The sequence below is a fragment of the Pteronotus mesoamericanus genome, unplaced genomic scaffold (genome assembly GCF_021234165.1).
Source record: "Pteronotus mesoamericanus isolate MK-2021 breed Mesoamerican mustached bat unplaced genomic scaffold, CSHL_Meso_final contig_56, whole genome shotgun sequence".
NCBI classification, from domain to species: domain Eukaryota; kingdom Metazoa; phylum Chordata; class Mammalia; order Chiroptera; family Mormoopidae; genus Pteronotus; species Pteronotus mesoamericanus.
This window is the reverse complement of record NW_026555201.1, coordinates 7,227,034-7,249,371: the sequence shown is the minus strand read 5'-3', so window position 1 is coordinate 7,249,371 and position 22,338 is coordinate 7,227,034. Positions and strand designations below refer to the sequence as shown.

Genomic DNA, 22,338 nt, shown 5'->3' with positions numbered 1-22,338 from the left:
GGAGGAGGGAGGAAGTTTCCATAGTCCAACCAGGTTACATGGGTTTCTTAACGAAGACCTCTTATGTTGATGTGTGCTACTAAAAATGTGCTACAAAAATTTTGACACATCATTATTTTATGCTCCACTGGGAAACTAAAAAAAGAGTTGCCAATCTATGACACAATACTTTCTCATCACAATGATTTTTTAAAGCTGCATCCCGATTATCAAGATGATAAAATGTAAACGCACTGCCCCCTAGAATTTATATAATTTGGCAGTATGCAGTTTCTCAGTTAGAATATGGGGTCTGATGTAGAGGGTATTAGCAGAACTAGTGTTCCTCAGATCATAATTTCTTTTGAATTTTTATAAGAGTTTATTTGAGCTAAACTGACAGCATATGTTGGGGAGCAAGATCTCAAATGCTCCTCCCTTAGATTATAATTTAGAAACTAGATGAACTACTAGTCCAAATCCCACACGAGGAAACCAAGGCCCAAAGAAGTTACTTGACGCACACACCCGGTTCAAGAGAGGCAGCGTCTCGTCTGCAGCTTTCCTCTTTTAATTTATTCGTTCACTACATTTCTCTCTTGAACCCATGCTTTGTTGGGCTTTAACATCTTTTAACATACTGATCTGTTACTAACCCACATGCCAGCATTCCATTCCCACCCCCATGCCACCATCCCCCACCCCTACCACCTCCTGCTAATTACGTCTACACCTTCCTTCAATATCCTTCAGAAGAACTGCCATTACTTCAGATCTTATCCGAGAAGCCACCTGGGCAGAAAGAAGCACCACGATTCTCACTTCTGCTTCCTTGCTTCATAGTAAAATGAAGGAGAAAATGTTTATATATTATAGATCCATAAAACCATTAGGTATATGACTTGCTTCATCCTATAGGTAACAAAACCTGGACCCTAAATGGTCGTCTTCTCACCAGAATATACATTCCTTAAAAACAGAGATCACATTATTTACAATGTGGCATTATTTTGATACATATGATGATGCTACTTACTCACACCCATTCATTCATTCAACAAATATTTATTGAATATTTGTGACAGACACAATTCTACTTGCTGAGGTGTAGCAGTGAACTAAACAAACAAAAAAAAACCCAACAAAACCCTGTCTTTCTGGAGCTCATTTTGCAGCAAGCAAGAATTTTCCTGTATTAGGAAAAGATTTTGACAGATCAAACCCATCATCTTTTTCAGACTTACTGGATGTGCCACCACATCCTTTTTAAAAAATTTTTCTATTTATTCTTCCTTACATACAGAGATTAAAGTTGCACAAAGTAGATTTTCTGGGAAATGTCAGGTCATGTTTACACCTGAAGCTAATATCTAATTGTGAAAGGGTTAACAAGAAAGTTATCAAGGAAGTTATATCATTCTCAGTTTACAGATGAAGAATGGGACTAAAAGGTACAAAACAGATTCTTAGGGTCAAAAAGATAGGTGTTTCTTCATTTATACCAATAATACAATGGCAAGCTCTGAAATTTGTGATATCTAAAATTTGCACAAGAATATTACAATATTAATCAAAATGGAATATAATATGAAGAGCAGTATTATTCTGTGAGTTAATACATATTTCTGCAACAAAAAAAAAATTTTAAACCTATGGCTATAGAATTTTGAGTTTTCTTTGCTTAAAATTCAAATAATCTAATGATTTAAATTAGCATTCTATTCTTTGTTTGCAATTGTGTGGCTGAATATAATAAATATATACAGTGTTGAAGGAAATGTTTATCATAGTTGTTATTGAGCAAATTTCAATTCTATAAATGTATTGCCCTTACAAACCACCTAAATAACTGGTATCTTTGTCATTTCATGGTATATTTTTATAACATGTATTTTATGTGACTAATACAAGTTGAAATATACTAAATATAAAAGGGAGAAAAATAGGGAATTGAAATAAATGAGATGGGGATTTTAAATTGTCAAATAAATGGTTGATTTTAAATGCAAAGGCACAAGAAGTAATTAGAGATAATTTGCTATTGCATCTCAGTAAAATTTATTTAAAGCATTTTACATGAAAATGTATCTAGGAAAAGCAGCCATGAGAAATTTAATCTCTAAATAAAATGTTTAGGATGAAGCTATAAACCAGAAAAGACTGATAGTGCAAATTCATCAAGTATCTAGCCTCTATATTAGAGAGTCTTTGTGTATTGTCATTCATGCCTCATTCTTTCATTAAACATGTTTGTTGTTAGTCAAAGGTGACTCTGACTCATTTTAATAAATCCTTCTATGATCTGTTAGGTGACATTATTGTGAACATATTTAGACAAATCAACATCTGATGACTCTACCTACATAAACCCCCAAAAGTCCATATTGTCTAAATAATTTAACCCTATAGAATTATCATTTGTTTTTAGAACTCATACATGTTTTACATTCTTTATAGTCATTAATTAGTGAATTTCTCAAAAAAACTAAAATCTGTTTTATTTTTTGTTATGCCCATTTTATCTCTGTTGTTACCAGATGTTACTATGTATTTTATAATTAATAAATAATATGAAGGATTTATTTCATATTTAACAAAATATTAACAAACCCACATTTAACAAACCATATGCCCAACACCTTATTCACACAGATGTATAGTTCTAAAATATTTAACCTCATGCACAAATAATTTTTAAGATTCATGTAGTAATTAGATGATGTATAGCAACTTTTCAACATTAACTAAAACTTTATTATATCACAGAGCTACTAAAACATTTTGTTTTAGAAAAATATAGCTACATCAGAGTACTCATTAATCAACATTTTAAATATAAATTTTCATTTCCAAAAATATTTTAATTCATGCAAAAAACTGATTCATGCTTAATAGTCAACATATTAAACTAATAACATTTTCAAGATTCTATAAAAATTCAAAACATAGCAAAACAAAATGTGAAATTTTCTTTAATTCTTGGGTGGTCTGCTGAAGAAAATTTAGCTTCATATAAAACTATAAATTACTGTTAAATCAGCTATTTGGATAAAAGATAAGTTAATTTATGAAAACTTGTTTTAGTTTATAGAAAGTCTACACATGAAAGACAATTTCAATGAGATGTCCAAGCATAAGGAAGTTGGAATCCTATTGAAAATGGAAAAAGGTTTTTCACTCCACAAATATTGTTTGAACATAATATAAGCAGAAAAATTTGTGGTTTGTAAATCCATATGTTTTTAAAACTGGATATTTTTTACATACTTTTGTTTAAGTTTTCACAATGCACCTATATGCTAGTATCAGTACCGTTTCGTGCTGTGAAAGAATGTAAATCTAGTGCCATCTACTGGAAAAAGTAGATACTAGTCAATCAATTAATTGTAAATTGTTTTGTGAATGATGTGAGTTGACATTTGTATGTCTATTTTTAAAGAACTACTTATCTATTTTTTAAAAATCTTAACCCAAATGATTTTTAATATAATCAAATAATTTTGGTAAGAACATGTAAGAATGGTAAAAACTGCAGAATAAAAGGCATTAATTTAAACAGGTAGGAGAGAATTCCATTGGTGATTATCAACAGAGAAATCAGAAATACTGTGTTCTTCAGTTTTTATGTTGGTTTCATGTGTATCTTTTACTTTTTTAAGATTTTATTTACTTTTAGAGAGAAGGTAAGGGAGAGGGGAGGGGAAGAGAGGGAGAGAAATACCAATGTGTGAGAGATACATTGATCAGTTGCCTTTCACATGCCCCCGGAACTGGGGACCTAACCCATAATCCAGGTATGCACCCTGACTGGAAATCGAACCAGTTACCTTTTGGTTCACAGGCCAGCACTCAATCCACTGAGCCACACCAGTCAGAGCTCATGTGTATCTTCTAGAACACAGGTTCTGAACCTATGGTCAAAGAGTCCTCTCTTAAGCGTTTCAGAATATCTAACAAAACTCTAATTTGAAATTATATGAAAAAGTGTGTGTAGGTACACATACATAACTTTTATCAACCATAGAAATGGTTCATATTTTCATGACAAAAAAACGGTTTTTAAAAAACTAAAATAGAAAGGCAATTATTCGGTAGGTAAATAACACATTGATAACTTCAATTATTTTTTAAAACATAAATATAACATCAGATACCATTAATGAACTACTGCCAACTCAAATTTAAATAGTAAATAGTACTTCTTATTTATGGATGCTGCCTTGGTACATATCTCCTTACAAGCATTCCCTCTTTCCAAAGGGAGAATTTACAGTATAGCAAACAATATGAATTTGCTCCAGAAAAAAGCAGCCAAAAGAGCCAGGATTTTTAATTCTCACAATAACAGGCACTTATTCCCTTCCTCAAACAGTTTATCTATCACCAAAGCTCAAACTGTTTGAGAGGAAAAAGTAAAAGCAAGTCTGGGTAATATACATTGAATCTGTGTTATTTGTTATCTGTGTAGCTACAGTGTGATTCAAACCTAAGATGTCCACTATATTGTATTAATACCATAAAGTGAGAAAAGAAAATTTGTTTTTCACTCAAAAGACAACCAAACTGTTAACTTTACTTTTAACCTTCCCATATAAGAGTCTTAAATAATTTGTATCTCTGTTATAGCTATCATTTCACCTACATGTGATCTCTCTAAATGTTTATTCATTCATTTAACAAATATTTATTAAGTGCCAGGCACTGCACTAAGCTCTAGAGCCACAAGTCCCTGATTAATAGAGAGTTCTAGTTATATAGATTATATTCTATGACTTACATCATTTGCAAAATATCTCTAAGACTTCTAATTTCTACATTAGAAAAAAACTTCCACTAAAGTCAAGGAAGAGCAACAGCCACATATACACATGAACATCATGCATGTGTATGATGTTAGAGAAGGGTACAATTTATCACTGTAATTAGTACTGTTTAGACAAATCCTCTCACTTGGCTGAAAACTACCGTGATAACTCGTCTAAGCTACAATTAGACTTAATTTTTATCAAGCACTGAAACTATGTATAAAACTGTGCCTCTGAATCCCTTCTCAAATAGTGCTCCAGTCTTGATTTAGAGGTAAGCAATTCCAATGCTCAAACATGGAAAATACTCCTGTCCTCCCGCCGCAACCTAGCCAACTTTTCTGTAAATTTCCAGCCATTGGTTAGTGCTGAGTTTTAAGATTTGTTTTAGCTAAAGCCAAAAGTAAAAACAAATGACAGTTAATAAAAATCACAGAATTTCAGAATTTAATAGATTGTCTAACTCAAATTTCTCATTTTAAAGATAGACTAAGATCTGGAGAGGTTTACTGGTATGTTCAAGGTCATAGAAGTTAATTACAGAGCTGTGATTAGAGTTTTCTGACTCCTATTCCAGTGCTCCTTTTAATACATAAAAGAAATTGTTATAGGATATTAAGAAGAAATTCTGAGAGAGAAAAATTACCTTTAATTACAAACATGAGTGAACCATAACTCAGATGCACTTAATAAGCTCTAAATTAAAATTATGCTTTATTAAAAAATAAGAAGTAAAGGAAGTCAAAGCTGAAAAATGATAGATCACTCTTCTGGGATATGGCCTTCATACAGGTCAATCCGGTTATAATCAACTTTAAGAGACTGTTCCAATTATTTTTTAGTTCTGGAATTATTTTGTATTGAATAATACCTGAAATTAGTAGAGTACTGGCTCGGGAGCAGAAATCTTTTTGATTTACAGAGATTTTTGTTGTAATGGGTTCTGACCAGGAAAAGTAAATTAAAGCAAGACTTCAAACTTTCACCTTAATTTCCTATATCTCCAATTTTTACCTCTTCCCTCCCTACTAGTGCAAAGTAATACAGAGTAGAATTCCTACTTTGATTTCACTTTTCTTATCAAAATTTAAATAGTTTGTTTTATTATTGTTGAACTTAATTTTTTCAACATTTTTATACTTCTACATGTAAAATCCTGTTTGAGAAATAGATGATAAAAATTTTGCTAATATTCCTTATAATGTAAATACTGGGAGTCTGATTTTCATAACACTTTAAAAAGTAAGTGGTGGCGCTTAACTGGCTAAGGAATTATGGAATACTATTCTGGCCAATTCATTTATCAAATTAAAATGGGTTTGCAAGTCAGAAAGACAGAGACTCTCTCTGGGCTTCCATCAGTACTGGGTAAGACTAAAAGAAATGTGTAGTATATTTATAGAATTTGAATTCAGGTTCATTAGGATATATAATTGAACTAAAGAGACCAAAACAACATACTGAAATGGTTATTTCTCAAATATAAAGTACATTTGTGTTTCCTATTAAAAAATATTAAGGTGAAAGATGAGACAAACTTAAATGTTTTGCAAAGTCTATTGTACTAGAAAATTACAGATAGATAGATAGAAAGATAGATATAGATATGTATAGTAAATTTAGTAAACTTTTATGTGTGGTGCTCACTGGATGTCAGCCACTGCTCTAAGCAGTTTTCACACTGTAATCTATTTCTCTCTTGTAGCAACCCTTTCAGGTGAGTACTATTATTACTCAAATGATAATACAAATAAGGAAGCCAAGGCACATAGAGAGTTAAGTGGCAAAGCCAGATTTCAAATCCAGGCGAACTCCAGAATTCGTGTGCTTAAGCACTGTACTATTGTGCTTACTTCTTAAGACTTATCAGCTTTGTTAATTTACCTTTGAATCATTTTGATATCAAAATTTAAACACATTGATATCTCAGTTCATGAATTTCTATATGAAATCCTTTAACATATTACTCATAACAATTGGAATATGAAAGTTTTTTTCATTTATATGTAACCATATTTTCCTGAAAAGAAAACCCAACATGTGAGAACACTAGCGTAGCTCTTGTGAGTTTGCAATACACAGAAGAGGCTAAGTATTTACAGAAATAATTTATTAATGAATGGGGTATTCCTCGACATAGGACAATCATGGAATTAAAGGATTTCATAATGAAAAACTCCACATGGACAGAGACCCCATTGGTTGATGTTCTCCCTCAAACTCATATACAATTCAACAGATAAACCTTGTCAGTTATACAACCTGAATCACTCTCTAATCCATCCTCCTTCTTTCCAAACCTACGATAATGACCAACGGTTAAGGCTCTCAGCACTTCATGAGTCCCCGCAGCCTCACACTCCTCCAATATACACCAGAGAGTCAGTGCAGAGGCATGGCTTGGTGGGGGAGGCAAAGTGATTGGGGCCCCCATGCATTAAGCTTCATTAGCCTCTCGTGTCACCAGAAATAGACCTAAAACCTGTTTTTTTAAAAAACAGATGTTTACTATTCAAACACAGCTTTAAGACAAATGCCCTATCCACCCTTCTAATCAAGTTGCCATCCCAGCCTTCCTACAGAAACATCTGGAACCAGCACTGACCTTCCACCATACTAAAACAGTAATCATAAAATGCAAATGAAGTCATGTCATTCCCCCTTTACCCCTTCCCCAAGATTTAAATTCCTTAAAACATCAGGTAAGATTCATCCTCATTTGGCTACCTTTCTTCCTCCCCTCTACCACTGGCCTCACCCACCCAGGCAAGCCATATTAAATAGCCTGATTTCTCTGAACATACCTTGCTTTTTTCAGGCCTTGATGTTTTGCCCATTCTATTCCATATATTAGAAATGCCCTTCCCCCTCTTTGGACACTTGGCTGGCTGCTGCTCACAGATTGAGTTCAGCTCAAACATTATATCTTCCATGAGGCCCTCCTTAAATATCAGAGACATTCCCTCCCTTCCAAAATTTCTTCCCCTAAGCAAAGGGCTAGGACCATCCTCATCTAGATTTCCCTAACATCTCAGATATAAATATTTTTGGTCTAGTCTTAGCACCATGTGGTTCAATGGTCCTCACATGCTCCATTTCCATCTTGTACTAGCTAAAGCAATCAGCTTGGTCTTGTTTATCACTGTATCCTCACCGCTTCACGCAATGCCTGGCACTCACAGTTAATATTCGATGAATGTTTAATGAGTTAGAATTAAATTCTCTACATAAAATAGTAATAGAGATATGTACATTAACAGCAAACATAAATAATATTGACAATAATGTTCACAGAAAATATCTGACCATTGTGATTTTCATAATAAATTAAAGTATTAAATTTATGCAGGCACATAATGAAATGTTGGACTTTCATGCATAAAATCACATATTTTAAAAGTGTGGTGGTTCTAATTTAAGAACCAGTTGACATGTACTATATTAGTTCTGTTGACTTGGTCATTGTTAAGTAGAACATTTTTTTCTTTGTAACTATAACAACTAACTTTATTATATTAACATTGTTCTTTTTAATTTTTCCTTTCCCTAAACGAATGGCCACATGTGAAATAAAAAGCATTTCATTATCCTTTAACAAGATGAATGTCTTATTTTGTGTGATTTGGAGTAGTTTCTTATCAAGACTGCCAGCCTCTTATGAACATTATGATTTTCAGATGTGTAGTGTGCATTAAAGAACAAGAAGATATCATGAAATATTAGTGACAATTATATCCTGTGCTAGGAAACTGCACAATGTTTCCAAGGGTTGTAAGGATTGTGGAAATGAATGTTATTCAAAGTAGAGTGGTGATTTATAACCAATTTCCGTCTTCAAATTAGGGCCCAAGTAAAAGAAAACGAAATTTAGCAAAGCATTATGGTGTATCATTTCCTGCAGCAGAAACACCCACTCGGACCAGTGCCCTCACTAGGTACAGTACAAGAAGCAGCAACCTGAGGGAAGCCCACAGGCTCGCAGGGCCACTGGCTGGCTCTTTGTCACCAAATGCAGCAGGTTGAATGCAGACATCACTGATATCTTCCCCAACAAAACGAGAGGCAAAGAACAGGGACAAGAGCTGAGTAGGAGAAAAAAAGAAAAAAGTTAACACATCACAAATGTTAAACACATTCATTGCACAATTGATGGTTACGGTTTTATCTGGAACTGAACACACATACACAGTGCTAATAAATTTCAAATGCCTATTTTTCAGATGGTGAGCTTACTTTCAACCCGGGATTATTTATATCTTATGAATAAAATAGACACACTATAATAGTGTAATCTGTGAACGCATTTTGCATGCGGTTCAGAAAAGAGATCGACTTTAAAACAGTTGAAAGGAATTAGCATTTACTAAGTTCGTACCATGTGACAGGAACTGTCTGGGGCCTAATAAACACATTGTATCATTTCTTTCTCGCAATAAACCTAGGAGGTAGGTTTTATCCCCCAATAAATATGTGAGGAAACCGAGGCTCAAAGGTCCAAGGGCACAAAGCAAATAACCAATGAAAAAGGATTAGAAAACCCTGTTATATCTACTGCAAAGCCATGTTCTTTCCTTACACCACACTGCTTTCTTCCAGCAATTTCTGCAAATCACCCTCCCCGGAGAAGACTGTAAAATATTGTAAGATTAAGAGATTTCTTTTATTAGAGCTCCATTTTTTGTTAATAGAGAGCCAAATAACCTAGGGACAACTAGAAGACTTCACTTTAGAAACAGTGTTACTTTTGAACAAAGCATACTGAATATGAATTTTTCATTTGACTTTATAGTTTATAATTTCTAGGTCAATTCTGTGAATGAGATTCACAACTTAGTCTTAAAAGTGATGAAAATATTATTTAAAGTTTTTAGAATTGAGTCATGTGGAAGAATCTCAAAACTGTGTGAGTGATAAACTTTAGAGAAAATTGCAGTTAGTGTTTTCTTTAAAGTTTTGTACAATCTTTCAGTTGGTAAAGATTAACTTCAAATTAAGATGGAAAATAATAGATTAATATTAACTTCTAATATTTTATTTAAAATTGGCATTGCAAGTGACCTTAACCACTAAATTTTAAAAATGGATATAAAATTAATGTCTAGTTCATTTCCTGACCCTCATCCCCCCAAAATAAAAGTCTGTTCCTGGTCTCTTCTGACCTCCTTGAAGAACAAACACATAATAAACAGTAATATATTTTACCAAATCACTCTGGAGTATATCTGACAGAAATCTGCTTGTATTAACATGCCTGAACTCTGACTTCTCCAAACTAAACTCACTAGAAAACTAAAACATTTCTGTGTGACTAACTGGAGACAAAAGGGAAGAAGAGGGAAGGTAAGTATTACAATGCACAGCCTGAAAGAACCATTAAATGTAAATAAACATGCCATTTTCACGAGTGATTGCAGAGCAGGGAAAAGAGAGCATTCCTTTGGAGCAGACTACTGACTAATAAAAGATCAAAGGTCTATACCTCACAACACTATAAATAAAAATGTATTTTTTCCTTGAGACCTTCTTTGCAAGGAATAAAGTGTGCGCGGTAAACATAATTACTTAGCAAAGCCACAGCCTCATTGTGCTCCTGCAGCTGATCATAAAACGTCTTCCTATTCTGTTCCATCAACTGCTGTACCAGGCAGCCTGCACGCCTACCGATGGCTGCAGCCATCTGGCTTGTGTCAAAGCCAGCACACAGGAAGAGAGGGAGTGATGTCACTCTGCAGGTCAGGCAAAGAACAAAGATTCATTCTACAATTAAAAGCTGAGGGCCTCAAATACCACCGGGGGCCCTCCAGCATGATATGACTGCATGATTTAATGTTCGAACTCTGTTGCATTTATTTTTACCCAAATAGCCAGGACTCCATCTAGTGGCAAGTTAGTTTTGCCCAGTTTTCTTTAAAAGCAAACCCAGATAGTGCTGCATTAGCACCAATGAAGTAGAGCAACGAAATGATCATTAACTTTTAGAACAGCATAGTCTTTTTACACTGAAGAATACAAAAAGCTTGATTTGTCACAATGTTCTCCATTTTCAAATCTTACAAAGCATGCATTTTATAAGCTAGGATTTGATATAACCCAAACTATTTTAATGCTTTCACCCTGATTATAGTGAAAAAGCAGCTAGTTCTACAAAATGCATGCAAGGACATTACTTACACACTATTCTAAAAATATGTAGCTGAGATGGAAAGAATGGATAGAATGAATACTGCATCTGGGTGCCCTGGTAAAATCAAACTCATAATCTTATACCTCCAAAGAACAAAAGAATCATAGTTAAAATGACTCCAACATGTGACATCAAGAACAAGTTATTTCTAGAACAGAAAACGAAATCTTTTTATGCCAAATGATTTAACAAAATTAATTTTTCATTAATGTTTTCCACTTAATTTATGTTTTCAGTAAATGAAATGAAACACTTTGGCAAACTGATCTAAAATACAGAATGCATTTGCATAAAGGACAGGTTATCATAATGGAAGTGTGTGAGCTAAGGGGTCAGAAGGCCTGGGTTTGAATCTTGGCCTGACCCTAACTGGGTGTATTACCTTGGGTGGGTCACTTACCCTCTCAATGACTCAGTTTCCTCAACTCTAAAATAAGTTAATTGGTAAAAAGGACTTGGAACAATTCTTGGTGCATAGTATAAGCTCAGCAACTGTTAGCTAATATTACTATAAGTGTACAAATACTGGCTATATTTTTTAATTAAAGGATTAAAATTTTCTAACAATCCATTTGTACCCAATCCTACTTAGAATTAAGGAGGCCATTCTCCAAAGACAGAATCCTACTTAGGCCAGAAAGCTACTCTTTGACAGATTTCCACAGTGAATTATCCTAATAAAAACAGCAGGATAGATATATCCCAAAAATAACAGTTGATGAAACCTTGGCATGTGGCAGGCACTATTCCAAGCCCTTCACATTTATTAGCTATTTTAACCCTCTTGGCCTTATAAGATACATAGTATCATTTTCCCAGTTTTAGATGAAGAGAGAGATACAGGAAGGTTAAGTAAATTGCCTAAAATCTTGCAGCTAGTAAGGAGGAAGTCCCTTAAATAATTGGACTGAATGCTTTAATAGATTTGAACCCATACCATCTAGCTCTAGGGCCAGTGCTCCTGACCACCACACAATTGCTGATTGAAAGCCTGAAGTTGTAACAACCCACTCTAGATAACCTGATTCCATTTACCTACTATATAATGTGGCTGATAATAAACACTTAGTAAGGTTTCAATTAATTCAAGAAGATTATTTGAAGATTCTCTCCCTTGGCACTGAGTAAAAAAAGTAAGGAGTTGAGTAAAAAGTTTGACACATACTTAGATTTCTAGATTTGAACTTTTTGTTTCTACCGATGCAACTTCCCTTTCTCTTTCACCCTCAAAATTTTTCTCCAAACTCCTTGGATACACCTTTATGATATATCCTAAAGACCCCACTTAAATCTACCAAAGCTTTAATATGTTGATAATATGGCACTTTTGAGGGCCAAACTGACAGTTCTCCCCTCCCCCACAAAAATTCAAATTTCAATTTGTTAGCTTTCATCCCACTGCACTCCCTGAGCTGCCTGGGTGAGGACCGAGCCAGAAACAATCTCAGCCCAAGAAAAGGCCAAAGAAGCTCATGCTTCTGAGTGATTACAATATTTTGTGAAAAAAATAGCATTAAAAACCCTACAGAAATCAGCAGTAAGCAAGGGCCACCCAGAACATCTCTAATTCTCCAAGTTTATCCTCAACTTCCTCACCTGTGTAGAGATAATCAACAATTTTTTTTTTGTCAGACACATGACTTAGGCATCTTTCTAATGTCCCAGAATATCTAGCACATCATTTTGAAAATATCTGCTGTTGGAAAGTACTGGTTGAACAATCCTAATGAGCATTATCACACTATGTGTTGAGAACAGAATTAGATTACATGAGAAAATTCTTTGCTTAAAAGTTTTTAATGATTCCCCATTGCATATTGCAGGGTTTCCCAAACCATAATCTGAGAAACAGGAAATGCCCTTTTAAGCAAGCTTATTTTCAAATAATCATGGAAATGCTACCCAATATTAAGGGTTTGAGAGGCTTTGCAGTAAATACACTTTGTCTCAGTTGGTGCCTCTCAAATAGTTTTGACCATACAGAGCCCCTTTCTTTCCACTTCCAGTCAAGATCAAGATGTCGGTAAATACACTTCGCCTCCTTGCGCACCCACAGAAAAAATTACCTCAAAACAAATAACACCCAGAACTGTAGGAAAATTGAGCTGTAGAGAAGTCCAACAACCAAGGATTTAAAGAAGCCACATTCACCCAGATGTAGGAGGAGTAGAGCTGGGGAGACAAACGGAGAGGCACGGAAATGTGGTGTGGTGTCGAAAGGCAGCGGTGGCAAAGCGATCGCACATCCACGTATGGTGGATAAAAATCAGGAGGGATATTTTAGGATCCAGTGATCCCAGCCCCAGGCCAGACTGCATGGCCCAGGGTTCCAGTGCCAAGAAGATAAATCCCCCTAACTTCTGGCTATAAAAACCAGTGGGGGTTGGGACAGCAGAAGACACTGCCAGGTTTTCAGAAGATCCTGCTTAAAAGGGCCCTCACAGACTTAGAACATATGCAGACCCATCTCCTCTAGGATTCAGCACCAGGGCAACAGCTGGAAGGGCACCCGTTGCTTCTGTAAGTGAAGTGATTAGAAACAGGGTGAATGCCAGGCAAACCTTCAGAAGGCTGGCTGCAGCATTGGCTCCTCTTCAAGCCCTCCCCCTACACAGCCACAAAGCAGGGAAGTGGGTTGCCCTGCCCTGGCGATTTCCTAAGGCCCACCCCACATAGCTTACTGGTGCCTTTTTGACAATAGGCCATGCTCCTAAGACACAGAGTCAGAGCACTTCTACCTAATACACAGAAACAAACACAGGGAGGAAGCCATATTGAGGAGACAAAAAAATATGGCCCAAATGAAAGAACAGAACAAAACCCCAGAAAAGGAGCTAAACAACAAGGAGATAACCAACCTATCAGATGCAGAATTCAAAACACTGGTGATCAGGATGCTCAAAGAACTCATTGAGTATGGCGACAACATAAAAAAAGACCCAGGAAGAAATGAAGTTTACACTAAGTAAAATAAAGAAAAATCTAGGGGGAAACCAACAGTGGTATGGATGAAGTTGAGAATCAAATCTACAATTTGGAACATAAGGAAGAAATAAGCATTCAACCAAAACAGCAAGAACAAAAAAGAATTTTTAAAAAAATGAGGATAGTATGAGGAGCCTCTGGAACATCTCCAAATGTACCAACATCCGAATCATGGGGATGCCAGAAGGAGAAGAGGGAAAGCAAGAAATTGAAAACTTATTTGAAAAAAAATATGAAAGAAAACTTACCTAATTTGGCTAAGGAAATAGATATACAAGTCCAGGAAGCACAGAGAATCCCCAACAAATTGGACCCAAAAAGGATTACAGCAAGACACATCATAGTTAAAATGCCAAAGGTTAAAGATAAAGAGAGAATCAGTCTGACTTGGAGGCAGGCCTGGCATCAGACAGACTGCACAACACAAATACTGAGGCCACAGCTTGAATCAGCAGCATCTGGAGCAGGAATTTGGGGCAGGAAGGATATCTCCCACAGGGCTTGTTTTGAGCCTGAGGACTTACAAAGCCAGAGAGAGGGGGCCATCCTAAAAGTAACAAGAGAAAAGCAGAGAGTTACCTGCAAAGGAGTTTCCATAAGACTGTCAGCTGATTTCTCAAAAGAAACTTTGCAGGCCAGAAGTATTCAAAATGACAAAAAGCAAGATTACTCTATCCTAGATTACTCTATCCAGCAAAGCTATCATTTAGAATGGAAGGGCAGATAAAGTGTTTCCCAGACCAGGTAAAGCTAAAGGAGGTCATCGTCACCAAGCCATTACATGAAATGTTAAAGGGACTTACTTAAGTAAAAGAAGATCAAAAATATGAACATTAAAATGGCAACAAATTCACAACTATCAATTAACTGAATCTAACAAAAACAAACTAAGCAAACCACCAGAACAGGAACAAAATCATAAATATAGAGATCATTTGGAGGGTTATCAGTGGGGAGAGGGAAGGAGGAGAATGGGGAAGAAGGTGCATGGATTAAGAAACATAATTAATAGGTAGAAAATAGACAAGGGGATGTTAAGGATAGTATAGGAAATGGAAAATCCAAAGAACTTATATGCATGACCCATGGCCATGAACTAAGGGGAGGACTGCTGGAGGGAATAGGGGGTGCTGGGTGGAGGGCGGCAAAAGGGGAAAAATTGGGACAACTGTAATAGCATAATCAATAAAATATATATATTTTTTAAAAGCCCCTTTCTTTCTTATCGCCATTCCACAGAACACATTCTAGTAAATCCTTTGTATAATGTCCAAATTCCTAAACAAAGTATTTAAAATTCTCAATCTTGCTGCTGCCTTTCTCTTTAGCCCTTCTCTTGCCATCACTGCATCCTTCCCCCGACCACCCTCCTGCCATACCAACGTACTCGTAACTCCTCCCAAATAGGTCCTGTGTTTCCTACTTCGACTTCCATGTCTTTCTTTTTCCCACATTCTTACTCTCTTTGTCACCACTCCTACCTCCCACTACTCTTAGCCTCTGCAATACGGTCCTCACTGAGGTGCCAAGCATGCTATTATATCCCCTATAACAACTTGCAGAGCATTTATATTTGCTTATATCTCTGTCTCCATCTTCTAGATGATATTTGCTTATACCTCTCTCTTCTTCTTCTAAATTATAAATGATGTAAGTTCAGAGACAACCTCTTTTCATCTTTGTATCCTAGTACCTGGCATTGAGTGAAAAAAAAATGACTATGTAAATGACTTAGTCTATGGAACTGATTTCTCAGGATCATCATTTCCCACCCTGTTCTCTCTACTATCTGAACTGTCAATGGTGCTGAAAGGTAATTATTTGAATTAAAATCAGTTGGTTCCTTCATAGGAATTAGTAGTTCCTGTGAAGGTGGGAGGTTGAAAATACAATCTGACGTGAGATCCAAAGATAATTTAAATGTCCAATTTTGGTCAAAATTTATTATGTCTTCTCCATCATTTTTTCCCTTCCAGAACTCTTACATCCAAAAATTTAACTAAAGTTAGTTTTTGGTTTGGGTTTATTTTTATTTCCTTTAACTTTTTTTCCTTGCAATTGAACGATAAACTGCCAAAGAAAGATGGTGTAAACAGGGAATCCAAAGAACTCACAAATCTGATAATTAGCTCCAGAATATATAAGCTGACGGTGTTACTACATTTAAAGGGTCAAGCCTGAAGGTAAAATACCTTTCCAATAAATGGCAAAAGAATGCCCACATCAGTGGTTTTCCACAAGCTGCTGAAATGTCCCCCCACAATTACAGGGGTCAAAAGAGAGTTAACAAAATAAAAATGAAGAGCCCCCCCAGCCCTAATTTCACCATGATAGATAAAGACCATTCTTTTGAATAGAACATATTTACTGTTATGGGAAACGTTTTCATTGTTGATATTTTTCTCATTTCATTATTAAAAAAGAAACTTTATCATGGGCCAACATTTGGGAACACCAGCCTAATTGTGCACTACAAAGTCCATAAAAATATTTTTGTTCTTATCAGCACAGTGCCTGGCACTGTTTATGCTCAACTAATGTTTGTTGACTAAATTGATCAATTTCTCATTTACTTGTTGAAATCAATAGACCATTAGCTAGAATTGGCTATTAGCAAGAATTGGGCATCCCTTTTGTTAAGCAGAGATTTTTTTTTTTTTGTATTTGTTTTAAGAAAATACAGAACCCTGGCTATTCAGAATCCTCATTCAATCTTCCAAACCACTTAGAGATAATAGCTACATATTTTTAGAATAGTGCGTAAGTAATGTCATTTTACCTGTATTTGCAGAAATAGCAGCTTTTCACTATAATTAGGGTTAAGGTATTAAAATAATTAGGATTATATCAAATCCTAACATATGAAATACATGCTTTGTAGGATTTGGAAATGGAGAGCATTGTGACAAACCATGTTTTTGGTATTCTTCAGTGTAAAAAGACTATACTATTCTAACAGTTATTGATCATTTCAGTTACTCTATTTTATTGGTGCTAACACAGCACTATTAATCTGGGTTTGCTTGAAATTTTTTTTATTCTCACCTGAGGACATTTTTTCATTACCTTTTAGAGAGAGAGGAAGGGCAAGAGGAAGGGAGAGAGAAACACATTGTTGTGAGAGAAGCCTAGACTGGTTGCCTTCCATATATGCCCAGGGATTATACGTGCCTAGACTGGGAACCGAACCTACAACCTAGGTATGTGCCCTGCCCAGGAATGGTTACGGGAGGAAGCTCTAACCAACTGAGCCACACCAGCCAAGGCTGGGTTTGCTTTTAAAAAAAATTGTCTTTAGATGCCAAAGTTTGAGAGTAAGATTTTTTTAAGAAAACAACAAAGATATATTTTAAATTATTTCTTTAACAATGTCACCTTCATGTACTTGTTTTCTGACATGTTTTCTGGAGTGGGAGAGAAAAGAGTGACGTTAGAACTAGCACCAGGAATATGCAGCTCAGACCATCTGTTCCTCAGTCTACAATCATGATCTATGTATGACTGTGGAAGTGTTGCTCATGAAATGTCATCCATCTTGTGTATCTCAGTGAGAGAAACAACTGAACGAATAAGGTAATGAATAAAAACCTCTTGTTTTGTAAACAAAACAGAGATAACAAGCCTACACGAAGGTCAGTCAGCCATTTGGATAAAATATTAGGCTAAAACCCCTCGTCTATGTGTTACAGCACCTACATTTTCTTTATGATTCGGTTCACATAAAAAGTAAGAAAGGGGCAAAAAGAATTGTACCTAATGTTAACAATGCGAGATTTAAACTGTATCCATGCAGGAGGTACACCTATATAATTAAAATAGAATTATGAAAAAAAGTCCATCTTTTAATGCTATTAATTGTTGGGAAACGCCCTGCCTGGTTTCAGGAACTATAGCCCCGCCGACAGGCGAGAGGGACCCAAGGCTGGAGCTAATCAAAGAGGCCTTGGGAAAACAGGCCACTGAGGAGACAAAACCTGTCGCGGCTGCACTCCTGCCTCCCTCACATCACCCTGCTTGGCCACATTGGATGGCTGGTTAGTCAATGACGGGTAAGAACCCTCAATGGAAGGGGCAACCTAAGACAGGCACAGCCGTGTGGGCATCAGGGAAAAACTTGGGGGACACGGAGAAAGGGCAAAAAGACCCTCACCCCTTGGCTTTGATATGGCCGGGGTCCTCACTCTACCTGAAAGAAATCTCCTTATTTCCTGGTTGCCTTGCCCTTCGCCCTGCCTGGCTCAGCCTTGAAACAGTATTGGAGACAGCCTTAAACTGTAACTGGCGGTTTCCAGGGGAAATCAGGCCTAGAAGTAAATTCTTTAATGCATGCTTTGTTTTTCCCTCAAAAGTTATAATAACCAGCTCACGCTGGGAAAGAAATATACGTATTCACAGACCCTAACCCTAAACCCTTTGGCGCCCTTATGTTTACACCCTCATGTTTACTCATCCCGTCTCAGACCCATGTAAATGGACCCATGTAAATTGGTGTGTTCCTGCCATTTGTTTTCCTCAACATCATCTATTCTCTGTGAACATTAACATAATGATGTAATGAGTTCACCTGTACATTCCTATTACCTAGCTCCATTGATAACTTTTTCAATGAAAGCCTTTGGAAAAAGGGGCTTGGGCTGCCTTCTCCACTAGAGGGAAAAGCCCTATACCCCTCTTCTGGCAAACAGACAGAAGTTTTTCAGGGACGATTCGTTTTGTTTCCCCCCATCTGTGACAACCCCAGGATGGGCTCTGCGGGATTAGAGCCCACGCTCCCACCTCAAGTCCTAACTCCGCTAAATGCTGTTTTTCAGGATTCCTATTTCATAAAGCATCTAGTCAAACACAGGGATTTATTCACTCTTGTATTAATATTTTAAAACTTCTATCACCATTATAAAACATATCTTTTTCTTCTAACATGTACATTGATTTCACAGTCCATAGCTTCTACATTGTGTTTCATTTTCTTAATATTTAAAAAGTGCCAATAAGAAAGCAAAACCCACATAAACAAATCATTTCTGATTACTATAAAAAATTCCTTCATAACTTTTCAGGGGGTTTTTTTCTTTTTCATTTTATTTTATTTACATAGTACAGTTGGTTTTGCTTTTCTTGGACTTGACTTCAAACTGAAACTTTCTCACTGATTAGTCACTTCGCCTTCACTTGCCACTTTTTACTATGAGCTTTGACAGTCTCATCTATAAATGCAGAGTTTATAATAAATAGCTTCCTCATTAGAATGCTACAAGAGGAGCACCTGGCACACAGACCCCTCTGAAATAATACTGCTATTTCTCCCTAAAGCAACATTCCCTATTGATTATTTGTTAATACTCCCCACAGAACTCAGAACCAAAACTCAGTACCTTAAAGACATTTTTTATGGTTGATTTTTTGTTATTAAAAACACTCTTCACTTGACTTTTCTATGATGCTACAAAGTATCATTTTCTTTTTCCCTTTGCAGAAATTGCTTCTCTGGCTCTTGTGACACTTCCTTCTGATTTCCAAACTGTGATTATGCTCCAGAGCTACCCCTCCAGTATCCTCCATATTTCTATTTAACCACTTTCTTGCAGATTTCACCTATTCTTATAGCTTCAACTATCATTTATTGATATATAACTATAAATATCTAGCTCTAACACTGAACCAAACTCTAATCCTGTATCTTCTAATATCCATTGGATAATAATAACTTGCATTTGCACACTATGTTCTAACTTACAAGGGACTTTCATATACATTGTGATAATATTCACATTGTAATCACATTGTGATTACAAGAAAGAATCTTTAGTCCCACTTAATATTGTTATTCAAATGTTTTGCATGTGTACATCTTACTATGATGATATTATTGCTAATGATAAATGATTTTGAGCACCTACACTAGGTGACTGTGTGTGTGTGTGTGTAATATCATTTAATCCTCACAACAACCCTGAGCTAGACATTAGTCTATTTGCCCAGCATTTCTGGCTCTCCATTTTCCAAGTACATGGTAAGAATGCATTTCCTGGCCAGCCCACTGTGGTTGAGTGAGAACGTGTCACTAGTTCTGGGCACTAAGTTGTGAACAGAAATGATAATGTGTGTCAATTCTAAGCCAGAGTACTTAAGTTGTTGGTGTGAGATTCTTCAGGACTTCTTTTCCCACTCCAACAGTGCCAGCAATGTTCTATAATTAGATGGTGGCTTCTCCATTAACATGATCCTGGAGTAAGGAGAAATGGAGTGGAGCTTCCATCTAACAGACAGTGAACATCCATTATAAGCAAGTGTTTTAAGCCATTGGGATTTGGGGGTTATGTGTTCCAGCAGAAACTAAGGTTAATACAACAGTTTGCTTGAGGTCATATGGCCAGTAGATGACCGAGCTGGAATTTGAACTAAAGTCTGTTTTAATCTCTTCTATTACATTAAAAATTCCTCAAGGGCAGGAATTTGTGTGTCCCAGATTGCTGTCCTTGTGTGGGAAAACAACAGGGTCTGAAATGATGAGCACTCCAATGCCAAAGATAACGAGACCATTTTGAAAAGCCCTGAGTCTCTCATCAGTCATCCTTTCTATTCCTAAATATTCCGAAGAGATTCTTACCTTGGACTGAAGATATGGTGTTCCTCTCATATTCAGACATTAAAGATTAGTAGAGAACTCCTTCGCCTTGGGTCACCTGGAGCTTACAAACTGATTCTTGAAGCCCTTCAAGTACTAAAGTTTCACTCAGCTTTGTGAAACTGACTGAGTCACTCCTGGTCACAATAAAATGACTGAATATGAAGATCTCATTTCCTGAAGAAACTGAAAGCTCCCTGGAAACTAACCACATTCACTGTATCTTCTCTTACTGATCTAGCAAGTCACTGCCCAGGTGCAGACCTTAGATATAAAGTGTCCTGCTTTTAATCAATATTACAAAAAAATGATTCAATTGTCACAATGCTAGAGAAGTGTGTATCATTTCCAGTGGCCCAGAGATCATGACCCTAGACCCAAGGAGAAGGAACTATAAGTAACAGTTTACTTTTTTTATCTTTAAGTAAACAATGTTTTAGAAACAGCCTATAAACAAAGACTTGGCTGTGGTTTCAGAACAGAATGTAAACATTAGTAACTTCATAATTTAAAACAAAAAAATGTACATAGCTAATAAAATGTAGAGAAGGCCATAAAGAAAGGCAGAGGAAATGGTTAAAGAGTAGCAGGACCCTTATCTTATAAAATAGAGAGTTAGGAGATACTAACTAGATTAGAAAATTCTAATTGACCTTTAGAATCTATTCTTCTTAGTCTTAGTAATAGAACCCTCTGAAGTTTTAGCTGAACATACAGCTGCATTTCTCAGCCTCCCTTACTGTGCTGTGAACATGCTACAATAAGTTTGGTTGATGGAATATACATCAATACAATGTGTGATCTTTCAGGTCACCTCTTTTAAAGACAGAGTCACTCACTTTAGACTTCTTCCCTCAAGGAAATGGCAAAACTGTGGCAGCACATTTGGACCCTGAGGTGAAAGTTGCTTGATGAGGAAAGCAGACTGAACAGGTCATAAGGCAGAACCATTCACCAGTCCAACCTTGACTTTTACCGATCTTGGGCTGTTACAGTTGAGACAAATAAACTTCTACTTACATAAGCCACTCTACTTGGAATCTCTTGTCACAACAGCTTGGCATGTAGCCTATAAAAAGCTGATGAGCAAATGAATTATCTAATGTTAGAAGAATGAATGCTACAGCAATTTAAAAATCAACAGAATAGTAAACAATGGTAAACAGAAAAGAGAACAGAAATCCTTGTTTTTCATAACTAGCTAGATATTATATGAAATTGATGAATTAAAAAGTAGTGCTATAAAAATATGGACTAAAATTAAGTAACTACCAGAAGAGTGATTTTAAAATATTACTTCAAAGGAGTGAGACAGAGATGGGAGGAGTGAAGCTAGATACTGATGCTTTTCATCTTAAATTCCCCTGTACCAAGAACCTTGTGCAGGTTTTTGATTAAAATAAAGTTATACATGCAAAAAAGATGCAGTGTTGCAATGGACCATTTCATCTAAAGAAATGCTAATGCAGGCTGACTATATCTTATGCCTTGAACTATAAACTACAGTATCTATATCACTAAAAAAATTATTTTTAATGAGTTGAATGTAAGCCCTAAAAATATGTATACTTAAATGTTTCAAATATTTTAAATTAAAACTTCACCAACCTTCAAGGAACAGAAAATTTTAGCACTGAAACTGCAAATAAATAATTGTTCTTGTATCAGAATTTTAGTATCCCTCCCCTCCAAGTTTATTTTATGTCAAAGAAAGTAAGATAATTATGAAATAAAATTCTCATGATGGTATGCATTGTGGC

At 35.9% G+C, this 22,338-nt stretch overlaps 1 protein-coding gene across 2 annotated transcripts in view; it reads right to left on the bottom strand.

Moving 5' to 3' along the window:
- MSRB3 (methionine sulfoxide reductase B3) overlaps positions 1-22,338 on the bottom strand; it is a 166,546-nt gene that overhangs the window by 124,420 nt on the left and 19,788 nt on the right. The window contains exon 2 of one of the 2 annotated variants that reach the window (XM_054580054.1): positions 8,742-8,866. The exons of the other annotated variant lie outside the window; for it this stretch is intronic. Coding sequence (XP_054436029.1) covers positions 8,742-8,817 — 76 coding nt within the window. The 5' untranslated portion in view covers positions 8,818-8,866. The remainder of the gene's footprint in view (positions 1-8,741; positions 8,867-22,338) is intronic. 2 annotated transcript variants of the gene reach the window in all.